The sequence below is a fragment of the Scleropages formosus genome, chromosome 12, assembly GCF_900964775.1.
Source record: "Scleropages formosus chromosome 12, fSclFor1.1, whole genome shotgun sequence".
NCBI lineage: Eukaryota > Metazoa > Chordata > Actinopteri > Osteoglossiformes > Osteoglossidae > Scleropages > Scleropages formosus.
This window is the reverse complement of record NC_041817.1, coordinates 29,444,965-29,457,805: the sequence shown is the minus strand read 5'-3', so window position 1 is coordinate 29,457,805 and position 12,841 is coordinate 29,444,965. Positions and strand designations below refer to the sequence as shown.

At 46.2% G+C, this 12,841-nt stretch overlaps 1 protein-coding gene across 4 annotated transcripts; it reads left to right on the top strand.

Annotated features, from left to right (window-relative positions):
• The first annotated feature begins 317 nt into the window (after positions 1-317).
• On the top strand, positions 318-12,810 carry LOC108929455 (endoplasmic reticulum junction formation protein lunapark-A-like). 4 transcript variants are annotated; one of them, XR_001965761.2, is made up of 14 exons: positions 318-395; positions 1,082-1,165; positions 1,400-1,441; positions 2,295-2,482; positions 5,611-5,669; positions 5,826-5,866; positions 6,536-6,619; positions 6,701-6,752; positions 6,847-7,041; positions 7,144-7,249; positions 7,571-7,641; positions 8,639-8,761; positions 9,985-10,172; positions 10,315-12,810. XR_001965761.2 is itself a non-coding variant. In XM_018744000.2 (13 exons), the coding sequence occupies exons 2-13, from the start codon at positions 1,139-1,141 to the stop codon at positions 10,119-10,121; spliced, it is 1,122 nt and encodes a 373-aa protein (XP_018599516.1). In that variant the 5' UTR covers positions 318-395; positions 1,082-1,138; the 3' UTR covers positions 10,122-12,810. The 4 variants fall into 4 exon arrangements, 2 of the variants coding, with proteins under 2 accessions (XP_018599516.1, XP_018599500.1); XR_001965760.2 differs by having other exon boundaries at positions 9,985-11,020; positions 11,130-12,810; XM_018744000.2 differs by having other exon boundaries at positions 6,850-7,041; positions 9,985-12,810.
• The last annotated feature ends 31 nt before the right edge of the window (positions 12,811-12,841 follow it).

Here is a 12,841-nt window from a genome sequence, read left to right as displayed (position 1 = left end):
GGGAGCAGTGGCTACGGTTCGAACGGTTCGAACGGAACGGTTCCGATCCGATCGTGACCGACTCGTCATTCTTGTCCCTCCCGCTCCAGTTAAAACTCTTCTGGAAAAAGCCAGGCGTGACATGTTACCAGTAAATGTCACAAGTGAAACGCAAGAGAACTTAACAATTAGTGAACAAAAAGAATGTGGACACACACTGCTGCGCTTCGCCCGTGCTGAACGTCACCGGCCATCGGAAACCTGGGCGCGTGAGATCACGGGAAGTGATCTGGTCGACGGGCGCGGTGCCTCACGGGAAGTGAAGTGTTTAATCATCGCGAGAATGACGGGAAATGAGGCGTTAAACCCGGGGAAAGACGGGAAGGTTTGTTGACAGAGAGGGACGCACCGGAGCGGTGAGGAGCTAAAGGGACGCGCGTTTCTAATGTTTGAAACGAAACGAAACGAAACGAAACGTCCGTTATGAATGTCTGACTTCGCGTTTCACTTGTCTGCTGCGCACGGCTGTCGGAATGACAGGGCCCGTTTTAGTTACGGGACTCGCAGAGCGCAAGAAGAAGAAGAAGAAGAAGAGCCTGACTGACTGAGCAGCTAGTCCGTCACTGACGGAGTGAACTGTGTGTGTGTCTGTGTGTGTTGGAGCTCAGCGACTCTCTCGGTCTCTCTCTGTCCTTCTCGTCAGCCTGCAGCGACGTGACAAATGATCCTCTTTCGTTCTAAACTAAGACAAAGTCTCGACCAAGTCTGAGCCCGCGCAGCAGTTCTCTCTCTGTCTGTGTCAGTCTGTGTGTGTGTGTGTGTGTGGAGCCGCGTGTGCGGTTGCTTCCGATTTATTTCATTAATCGGACTCACTCAGTGTCTTGGAAAGACGAACACAATCAATCATGATTTGGTCGGAGATTTTCGACAATCGGATCCGTTTTGGCACGTAGTACCACGGCGGTGTACATTCATTGCTTGTACGAGCTGCACAGGGACGAGGCTCGGTTGTTCGTGTGTGTGTGTGTGTGTGTGTGTGTGTGTGTGTGTGTGTGTGTGTGAGTGTGTGAGAGAGATCATGTGTGTGTTCTTTTCTCCTCAGGGCAGAAGTGCTGAGGCGAGTTGTGGGGACGAGGAGGAGGAGCAGCGCTGCGCTGCCATGGGGGCCTTACTTTCCCGCTGGAGGGTATGCGCGCGCACACACACACACACACACACACACACACACACACACACACACACACTCGCTAGCTGTGGCTCACTGGTACTCAGTGTAATGAGTTCCCACCTTTGTTGCACATTTGTAAGTAAAAAAAATCAAGCAGAGTGTTTCCGGTGTCAAAGCGTGTGCTGCTCTCGCTCGCTCAGGCTTTTATGTGTGTTGTTGGCGTGTGTCTGAGCTCCTCTCCCTTTCGCACAGAGTAAACCGTCGACGGTGGAAGTCCTCGAAGGCATCGACAAGGTAAACCGGAGACCCCCGTGTCGGTGAACTGCTCTGGTTTCCCGCCACACGCTCGCTATTTTTGGACGCATGTCCTTGCGGAAAGGAGCTCGCGGCAGCGGTAAGACGACTCCGCCTCACTCTGACTGACGGACACGCGTGCGCGACGTCCTGCTCCGGCCCCGGCCCCGCGGCGTCTGTCGAGGGGGCGCGCGGCTCAGAGGGCCGCCCGCAGGTCAAGAGGCCATTGAAATTCCTATATGGGACGTTATATCGCTGTGCGCTGCAGAGCGAGCCTTTGTGACATGAACGGCTCTTTCGTAAAAAAATTCTCCGAATGAAAGGAGCGCTGTGCGTGTGACTGGTCACAAGACTGCCTCACACCCCCTTCGTATGTTGCACCACATTTCAGTTAACTTTGTGATCACCTTTTGTGTAATATTAGTTTGGACTCCCATGTTGACAGACTTGAATTGCATGCGTGTGTGTGACTGAAGTATTTCTACCTGTTTTGTGTTCGGCACGCGTACGGAGACTACAGAGAGCAGTCTGAACGAGGGCTTGAAGCCCATTGGAGGGAGGGGGTTCGGAGCTGCACAGTTCAGTGGCAACTGGAACTGATGTTCTGTCTGTTTCTGGCTTTATGCCGAAATGCTGTTGGATATTTTACAAGAAACGCACGCTGTTGCTCGACAAGGAGCAAATTCGGCACAAACCCGCGCTCGTTTACTGAACGTGGAATAGCCGTAAAGAGCATAGGATTGTGAACGAAGCGGTCCGTGGTTCGGGGCCCGACTGCTCAGTTCGCCTTGTTTTAATAGGTACAATAAAAGGAAAGCTTGGTCATCAGGACACCTGCTTGCTGTGTTTGTAGGACATCCAGCATCTCGAGGAGTTCAGGGTGAAGAACCAGAGGTTACTGAAGCTTTGGGTCGGACGGCTGCTCCTCTACTCAGCTCTGCTGTACCTGCTCACCTGTGCAGTAGTTTACTTGTGGTACCTTCCTGATCGGTGGAGTGGCTGGCTAATCCTGGCCCTGCCCTTCTTCCTCTTCCCCATACTGTAAGTGCACTTTACTGCTCTTTGAGGGTGCCACAGCACAATGCTCCTAGGGCTGTCCATCCTGTGAGAACATGTCTAAAGTAACATACTGTTCTGACTATACCTACCATAAATTCTATTGAATCACACAGTAATACAGTTATAGTCAGACGCACGTGACGCACCAAGGTTGGTGAAGCTGAGTGATGGAACAGTTGGCGACAGACCTGCTGCCCCCATTGCTGGACTCCGAACGCCTGTTCACCTGCAGTACCGCCATCCTCAGCATTAACAATGTACCTCTGTTTGCTGCGATTGGGTTTCGTGTGACTCTTAACCCTTGTACTGTTAGCTAGTAGTTGTATTTGGTGGAACCTGAGTGCTGAGCATAGCTTCTGAGTCGGGGAAGAAACGTTTATTTAGCGGACGCTTTTCTCCAAAGCGACTTCCAGTGAGCTCTGTGTAGTGTTATCCTCCCACACAGCTTATTCACCGCGGTGACTTACACTGCTAGGTACAATACTTATAGTGGGTCACTCATCCATACATCAGTGGAACACACACACACACACACACACACACACACACACTCTCTGTCACTCGCACACCATGGGCGAACCTGAACAGCATGTCTTTGAACTGTGGGAGGAAACCAGAACACCCAGAGGAAATCCGTACAGACACGGGGAGAATATGCAAACTTCACAGATGGAGCAGGGATCAAACCCACGTCCTGTCACCACCCAGGCACTGTGAGACAGCAGCGCTACTTGGTGTGCCACCGTGCTACCCATGATGATGAACGTGGGACATTTCAAGTGACATGGACAAACCTGCACTTGTTTTTTAGTGCAGTACTAAGAACAAGGCCTTTTGTTTGATATGTACTGACACGCTTTCACTTTTTAAGGGATGAAACTGCTGAGAGACATTATGGCCCAAAACGTACGTGTACGATTGGCAGATCTCATGGGCAATTTATTGAAGTCGAGGTGTTCAAATGGAAAAATAAGCTCTGGGGAAGTCAGTGGCGTTTTAAGAGAATCTCCCAACAGTCAGAATCGCCGGTCACAGCATGCTGTGTAGCAGCAGAAATTATGGAGAGAAATTTGGAACTGTTTTTCAGCAGAGAATTTGTAAAGAATGTTTTGAGTGAGCTGCTGATATTACTGTATATGGTGTGAGGGGGGAAAAAAAAGAGTTTGCTAAATTAAGCTTCTCGCCACAGACTGACCAGTTGGCTGCTAGTGTTGGGAACATTTCAACACCAGTGGTCATTTCAACTGTGTCCTTCACAATGTCTGTTAATGCGGTGTGTCGGATTTCACTGTGTCCAGCTTGAAAGAAAAGTTCAACAGAGTTCTAGTAACAAGAGCATCTGTCCTATTTCCGTCTGTATGTACACTGATGTTTGCTTATGTAGTTGACACTTTTCTCCAAAGCGACTTACGATGTTAATCTACCTGTAGTTATTTACCCACTTATATACACACACACATTTTCGGAACCGCTTGTCCCATACGGGGTCGCGGGGAACCGGAGCCTACCCGGCAACACAGGGCGTAAGGCCGGAGGGGGAGGGGACAGACCCAGGACGGGACGCCAGTCCATCGCAAGGCACCCCAAGCGGGACTCGAACCCCAGACCCACTGGAGAGCAGGACCCTGGTCCAACCCACTGCGCCACCCCGCCCCCCTTTACCCACTTATACAGCTGGGTAATTTTACTGGAGCAGTTTAGGGTAAGTACCTCACTCAAGGGTACTACAGCCGGAGGACAATTGGGTCCGAAGGCAGCGGCACTATAGATTAAATAAAGGACTTGATGATAATTGTCTTGTTAAAGCAGTTCTCGGTTCTGGATCCGTGGTGGTGGAACGGCCCCCTCCCCTCACTCAGAACTGTTGAACCTCTGTCCATGTTTAAAAAGGGTCTTAAAACTCAACCCCTTCCGGACTTACTTCAACCACGATCTCTTTAATTCATGTAAGGTATAAATATTCATGCTCTATAACTTTGAGATCATGCCTGTTTAACAACAGATAAAGCTTTACCTAGCTACTCTTGTAATGTAACATAAATGTGTGTGTATTTTTTCAAAATTTCTTCGAAGGAATTGTTGATGTTCAGAGTTTTGTACAGCTACTTCTGTGATGTACATTGGTTCATATGGTGGAAAGAAACTAACTGTGTTTAAGATTCATGTCTGCGTTTAAGTTTCTCTTTCTGCTAATGAACACATTGTGTTTTCTGTGAGGTGTACGTCACTTTGGAGAAATGTCTGCTAAATGTATAAATGTACATGTAAAGCAGGAAATGTTTTAATATTGTTACACAGCAAAATATTTTAATAGTTTAGACAGTAAAGGTTAAGTATGTCTTGCAGTTTTTATTTTTTTAATTCAAGTTGCAAGATTATTGTCATAGGTACAAGTACCGTGGACAAGTATCATGAAATTCTTCTTGAATGCTTCTCCGCAGACTATGTACAAAAACAACAAATAGTGCACAAAACAATGACAGTGAGTAATGCTAATAACAATAAATAACAGTAGACAGCCAGAGAGCTCAGAACATGAGAATGCTTGAAGTGACAGTGTAATCTACCAATGTGCTCGGGAGGAGCAGCACAACTCTAGTTACTAAAGGTAGCACATTGGTGAGTGTTGTATACTCTTACAGCAGTGGGGTAAAAGCTGTTCCTGTACCTAGCAGTGTGGGTTCGAATAGGCCTGAGCCGCTTTGCAGATGGCAGAGAAGAGAAGTGCCCGTGCGGGGTGACTATGATCTTTCATGATGCGCATCGTCTTTCTGAGGCAGCGTGTGGTGTAGGTGACCTGGACTTCCAATTTAAGCACTTGAATCAGTTTACAGTAATGAATGTAGCCCTTGTCCAGAAAACACTGGACATCTGTGGCATTGTGGACTCGCGCGTGTGAGCTTAAAATGTTTGCACAAACACCGTCACACTAATAAATGGTAAAATTATGGTCATATCATGTCACCAGTTGTTTCATTGCTTGCAGTGCAGTAAGTTTGTTCCAGTTGTCGACTGGCTTTGACGTCGCTTAATAAAGCATGATGCTGCATTATTATTAGTGCTTATAATCCAGTTAATGTTGTGTTTGTGTGGTGTTTTCATCCCCACAGGGTTTGGTTTATGAGGAAGTTACTGATTTACCTTTTTTCAAAGCGAACAGAAAAAAATAGTAAGCACTTCTTATGTTCTTGGATGAGCTTAATGTTTATTTAGTGTGAATATTGAAAATAGTGAATTACTAAATCTGAGCATATGAAAATAATGTTGACATTGAACAATTACAGCGGTGTGGTACTATGGTTGTCCATTGTATGTCTTCTTTCAGATGAAAAACTAGAAGATCTAAAATCTCAGAAAAGAAAAATAGTAAGTATTTTTTTTTTTTCTTTTATGGTTTTTTGTTGTCTTATTGGCACTCCGTTTTAATAAACTTTCCATTTAATTATTACCCATATATCTGAAAATTAGCATTAACTCTGACTGAGGTCTGCAAGGCCTTTATCACAGTGCTCACCTGTTCATGTCATCACATCCAGCTCCATCAACATGTAGTCCGTGTTTGGTTGAAACGCACAATAGGTTGACAGGAGAACATGGCATTCTCAGCGAGTTCTATGTCTCCTTCCTGAATGCAGTTGGGGTAACTGGTGGGAAAAGCTCCTCCCTGAGACGAGTAGCATTAGGAGCAAAGAGGAGATAAATCAGGGAAATTGCCTGTCACTGACTGTCATAACTAATGACTTGTGATAAACTTGTGAAAAATCATCAGCACTTATTATTATTAAAGCTGCTCCATGTAACTATTGTCTTCCACATATACGAACAGTCAATATGTGGCTTTTTCTAGCAGTGGATGCTGTGTAAAGTCACAGACCTTTTTGTTTTTGGTCATTACTTCAATGTCAAATTGGGGAAAAATTAGTCAATTCTGTTTCTGTATGTCATAAACCACAGCATAGCCAAATCTCCTTCCTGTTTGTCAGGACATGCAGTTGTGCATTGGGTTGCATGACTGGGATCTTCTTTCTCTTAAAGCTTGAAGAGGTGATGGAGACAGAAACATATAAAAACGCTAAGCTGATCCTCGAGAGGTTTGATTCAGAGTCTAAAATCAAAATGGTAAGTAAAACACTTTAATTCATTTACCCATTTGTCGCTTTGTTATGACTATGTATGTTCAAATGTTATTTTTTCACAAAGGCCCTTGAGTCCACACCAGCTGGGCCCCAGGTGATGCCCAGACCAGGCCAAGGTTTGTTTCCTTTTTGTCTGGGAGCTGCCCCTCTACCAAGACGTTTGGCTCGTTTTGACGGAGGGGAGATGCTTATCACTGTGTATTTGCTTAGAAGTTCGGCAGCGCAACGTGGTTCCCAAGGATGCGGTCTCGGAACCCCCCATCAGTGGCCCCCAAACCCCAACTAGCTCTGCTACACCAGTCTCAGCCCCAGGTGGCCCCCCTGAGAAGGGTACACCTGTTGTAGCAGGTCACCAAGGCCTAGCCAGGAGACCCATGAGTCCTGGTTCCTCCGTCCCAGGTGTAGGTGAGTCAGGGGCCGTTACAGTGGAATTCGGAGGACTGGGTGGGGTGGGTCCAATGGGACTGAGGGTTTGCCATTCTCCTCACTGTGTCTGTCTGCCTGCAGGGATGCACCCTCCTGGACCCCCTCTGGCCAGGCCTGTCCTTCCCCGGGAGAGGGGGGCCTTCGACAGGGTGATTGAGTATCTGGTGGGAGATGGGCCTCAGAACAGGTATGTACTCCGGTAGCATCAGTGTGTGGTGGTATTCACCCCATGTTTGCAGTGAAATTACACCATGAGTTCAAGTGACTCACTTGTTGTGTGACAATTTATTATTTTATTAATTCTGAAAGAAACCTCCGTAAAGAGCTTCAGAGAGCTGTACAGCCAGCGCCAACCCCCTTCTCCCACTGTTTGATTAAAATCTCTAATGAATAACGTGGTCCTTAATGGTTCCTCTATCAGTGCTTTTGGGGTAATTTTTTCATTCTTTGTTCTTATCAATATTCTGAATATGTACACTGACACATTGTGCTCCTTTTCTTGTTTGAGATATGCTCTGATATGCCAGCAGTGTCTGTCCCACAACGGCATGGCTCTCAAGGAGGAGTTTGAATATGTGGGTAAGCTGGACGAGTGCTGCCCTCTTCACGTGCGTTGTGTGGCGCTGTGGTCCTTGCTGCCCTCTTATCTGTGACACCACCAGGCACAATGAGGCACTGGGTTCCTGTCTTTTTTTTTTTTTTTGTGGTCACAGCTTTTAGTGTTTTCTTGTACTTGCTTCACTCACGTAGTGGACACTCATTATGAGAATTTACACTTCCAAACACATTCAAATATCAGAACAAATTATAACAAGCAGTCAGTCCACACATAAATACTTGATGAAAAGAAAAATGTCAAGTCAAGGTATGAGCCTTGCTTTAATCCTTAAAGCAGAAATGTTTAAAGAAATTAATAAAGGACCTGAGAAGGCAAAGGAATCCCTTATTTTAAAACTTGAAGTGTGATAGTTTGAGGACACTATTTCACAAATAGCTTGGCAGAGACTGGGTTACAAGCATTACGTTTCATTACTTACATTACGAAAGTTGAGAAGCTGCCTTTAAGTGCACTTAAAATAATTACAACTCAAAGTGCTTTGCGATAGATATATTGATTCCCACACAAGCAATTTCCAGTAAATATCAGCAATTGAACATTTACAGCAATAAAAGTGTAACAGAGTAAGAGAACAAAATAAAGAGCAAACACATGAGAGCAGAAAAGGAGATAAAAATAGAAGCACTTGTGTTCTCCATAAGCGATTCTGAACATGCGGCTCTTAAGCCTGGATTTAAGTGTCTACAGCAGTTCTGATATCCTGGACTTGGGTTTGAGTCTTGATTTTTCTCCGTTTAAAATATGACGGAGGAATTTTATGTTTGTTTTTTGGGGGGGCGGAGAGACAGCTCTGGGACATACTTTTCATATGCTATCAATGCTACATAACTTTGTTTTATGAGAATTTGACCTTATTGGTGCCGATTTTCCACAACAACTTCCAGTCTTTATGTGAGCGAAGCCTGTTTACAAGTTGTGCTCCATGTTACTATCACGTCTCATGGTGTCTCCCATCAGCCTTCCGGTGTGCGTACTGCTACTTCCTGAACCCAGCGAGGAAGACCAGACCTCAGGCCCCTCGGCCAGCAGAGTCACTCATGCCTGCGACCCCCCAGGCGGACAGCGCTGCCCCTACTGCAGGTATGCCATCCTGGCGTCCAGCAAAGCCTGGCATTAATCCCATCAGCACCTTCACTCTCTTTATCACCTTTGTTTTGAGCTCCATGTTTAGGTGACCTGTGAGTGTTTCCGTGGAGACATTTTCTCGTGGAGTTCTGCCCTTTAATTAAAGGGGCTCCATCATACTTAAAAAGACTCTCTCTTCCTTTACTCTGTAGTAGTAACAGGATAAAAAGCAAGCCTCCCGGACTCTGACGTCTTCCTCTTGCCTGAGTTGCTGATCTTGTCCCTCTCAGACCAGCTCTCCTGGGGATTATGGGATCACGTCCTGGTTCTCACCCCTGGGTACAGCACAGTGTCTGGAGTAGAGTTCCCTCCTTTCTTACTTTTTTTTTTTTTTAAACCACAACCATTAGTGTAACTACAGTGAAATTCCATCAACTTCACTCATTTCATATTTCAGTTTGTTGTCCTGCTGCTGCAAACAACCACGCTCGGCCAACAGCCGCGGGGTGAACCCCGATGAGATTTGGGGTTCTTCAGGTGATCACATTCCCAGTGTACACTGTGGATGTGAGAAGAGCTGCGACGGGTCGGTACGAGTTAAACACACACCCTGTTAGCTGGTGTCTGTCTCTGCAGAGTGTGCGTGGCCCTTTGCTCACAGTGAGTGTGCCACAAGTCCTTGCACATTCTCAGTCCCTGCTTTTGTGTGTTTGCAGATGTCTCCTAAGCACTCACCTGTGTGCCGGTTTCCCTCTGGGGACAGTGGACGTTAGACAAGTAAATACACAGAATGCTTGGCTTTCCTCAGAGCTTTGGCCTCCTTGAGCTCGCTGTGTGCCGTCGCAGAGGGCTGCGACCCTGTGCACATGCTGAGGATGGTTATTGCACTCTGCTCTTGGAATGATGTAACTCCTTAACTTTTGACCGTGTGGATGACTGAGTCCATACCAGTGGGACATGGTCCGTGAAGGCAGAAAGCGATGTCACACGTTGTGAGAGGTTAACTGGATCTTCTTGGATAGCCTTTTGGTGTGACCTGCACTGTTTAGGGCTTCAACCCTGTGCGTTAACCTGTACAGCTGCCCAGCTTTGTAGGCAGAAACTCCTGATGTCCCTAGACGTCAGAGCTTCATGTGCCCAAAGCACTCTGTTGGACTGCTTGGCTGTGGGTGACTTGAGTGCAGAGCCCTGTCTGTCCACCATTCCCACCCACCAGGTGGCGCTGCTCTGGGTTTCAGGTGTGACAGCGCAGGAGGTCACGCCATCCCCCAGACACGAGACCCCGTCCCAGAGACCACAGGCTGCTGAGGGCCTAACTGTGGCAGAGGAGGAGCATGACATCGCTGCAGAGACAAGTCCCATGGAGGTCCAGTAGAGGCGGAGAAAGACTGCAGTGCTACATGTAACTCTTCCCATGATGCTCCACGTGCGTTTTCCTCCTCCTGGCGATTTATGAATGTAGAGCAACCAAGAGCTCCACTCATGACTCTGTTTAAATGGTTTTTTTTTTTTTTAAATTTTTTTATTTTTGAAAAAAGCATCTACTTTGTGTGTGCTGAATGTTCCAGGGGTTTCACACAGCCTGCAGGAGATGAATGGGGAGGACCTGAAGAAGACCATCTGTGCTGTGCTCATGCTCATGGACGGTGGGCGGTTGGGGGGTTCTTGGACTCTAGTGCTCGGTTCTCTGCCCCTGTGGGAGTTGAGAACTGGTGAAGTGCAGAGCTTCGCTTTTATTTTCTCTCATGGTGTGGTTACATGATGGGCTGGGGGTGGGGACAGGAAAAGTCTCTCTTTTCCTTTGTAGCTATTGCTCTCTGAACTGCTGCCTTTTACAGATGTGTTGCCACTTCACTGGCGCCGCTTGTGTTTACAGTGACGTGGGAAGGGTTGAAATGTTGCAAATATTTTTATTTATTTATGCTAGAAATACAATTAAAAATAGCCCGTGTTTGTGTTTCAATACTTAATAAATAATTTTCATGTTCTGGCTGCTCGCTTCCTTTCATCGGCCACTGTTCTACTACATGCAACAGGAGCTGGGATCCAAACCCATGTACTTGGGTTGCAGGTGAATGCGCTAAGCAGTGCACCACAGCAGTGCAGTCATACCATCAACCTGCGGCTCCTGTTGCACAGCTGCAGGGGGCGCCAGTGAGGGCAAGGTGTGTGAAACTTGCTGTCTCTGTGGATGTGTGTGTCCATGTGGGATGGGAACAGAATCAATGCAAGCAATGCAGCTCAGCCACACCACCATCGACTACCCCTTCGTCTGTAAGAACATTTCCACGGTTGTTATTAATCATTGACCTGATCCTGTTGTGGGACTATTCACTCTCTCTTTCTCCTTCTCTCTCTCTCACACACACACGGAGGGGTTTAGGTGGTTCAACTTTGTCCACCTGTCTCGCCTCTGACCACGGACTGTCAATGACTACGAGGGGGGTTGGTGCCCATCAGCCAGCGTGTAAGGATTGCTTGAGGTGCAAGTCCTTGAGGAAAAAGGACTGTCCGCAGACCAAGAGCAGCGTTCCCTTTGGTACTGGCCGATACCTCCCTCCATGAAGGTGGTCCAAAGAATGTTCATCATGAACAGCTGCCATGTGCCCTTCTTTACCCCGCTAGAGCCCGAAGCGCCGTGCTACAGAATGTCCACATGGAAGTTTGAGACTGGTAAAAATTTAAGAAAATGTGGCAGCTCTCCAGCCAACTGTAGATGTGCTGTGGAGGAGGATGTTGCACCGGACATCGCATCCCTTGGCAGTTTAGTGCCAGGGAGATGCTCAGAAGAGGAGAGGTTAAGGTTAACTGAGCGGCAAAACAAATGATATAGTGTACAGAAAGGGAGCAGAGGAAGCTTTCAGAAGATCTACAAAGAAGTAGCTGGATGATGGAGAGCAAATGTCTGTGTATTTCTTCAAACTTGAAGAGTCATGAACCAAGCTTAATCATGTTCTTCCATTGAATATTATAATATGGATTTTTGTTGTCTTTTGTTGTAGCTGTTACTCCACTGTTTACAAATCTAGCTTTAATAATGATGACACAGCAGCCAAATTTCTGTCAGTCGGGATGGACAACTAACGTGTAACTCTCCCATTACTGCAGCAGTAATTTTGGACGCCCGTAAAATATCTATAAGTCACCGAGGAAAGGGGATCACAGCTCAGTTTTATGAGCTCTTTCCTGAGTTAATTGTGCCTCTTTTGTTCTGTTCTTTGTATTTTTTTCAGGGAGTTTTGCTGAAACTGCACTTCCCACTAGTGCAACGCAACGTATAGTTTAATCTGTTAATTATTAATACTTAAGCCAAAAAAAATTCACTTTCATTTATAAGTGGAGACCTATTAGCTTACTGAACAATGATTATAACATTCCAAAAGTTAATTTCATGTTTCACAAAATTGCAGTGTGATGCAACCAATCTGAAACAATATTTGTGTTGAGCTTGAAGGTGTCTATCATAATCACCAAAAATTTTTCAGCAAGAAAAATGTTTGTTGTCCAGTGATCTCTGCTGTTAACTCCTATAAGAACGGAGGCTTTGATCTCTTAAACCTTTCTACTTAGAATTTGACTTTTAAAATTAATTGGTTAAAACAAATCCTAAGGAACAAAATCTCCATCTTGAATTTCACTCCACAATTTGTTTTTGATCAAATCAGTGGCTTTTCATTCCTTCGGACATGTAGAGACAATGTGGACAAGCTACCTGTCAGTTTGTCAGCCTTTCGCAAAAAGGTTCTGTTGCCATGGAAACGAATCTACAAGCACAAATTTCCCCACATCGCTACTATATTTGGAATAATGGTAATGTACTTCATATGAGTATAAGGGTAAGAGTTAGAGTACCTTTTAAGGACTTGGTACGATAGAAACATCCTTTCGGTCGGCCAGTTGCAGAACTTGTAGGTTAATCTTATGAGTTACATTGAGTTTGTATCTAATTGCGAGACTTCATTGCTGCCTTTCCGGACCCCTGGACATTACTACCCGGTATTCACTATTTACTATTTACTTTCTATTTATTGTAGGGGGCGTGGTGGTGCAGTGGGTTTGGCCAGGTCCTGCTCTCCGGTGGGTGGCTTGTGGCGG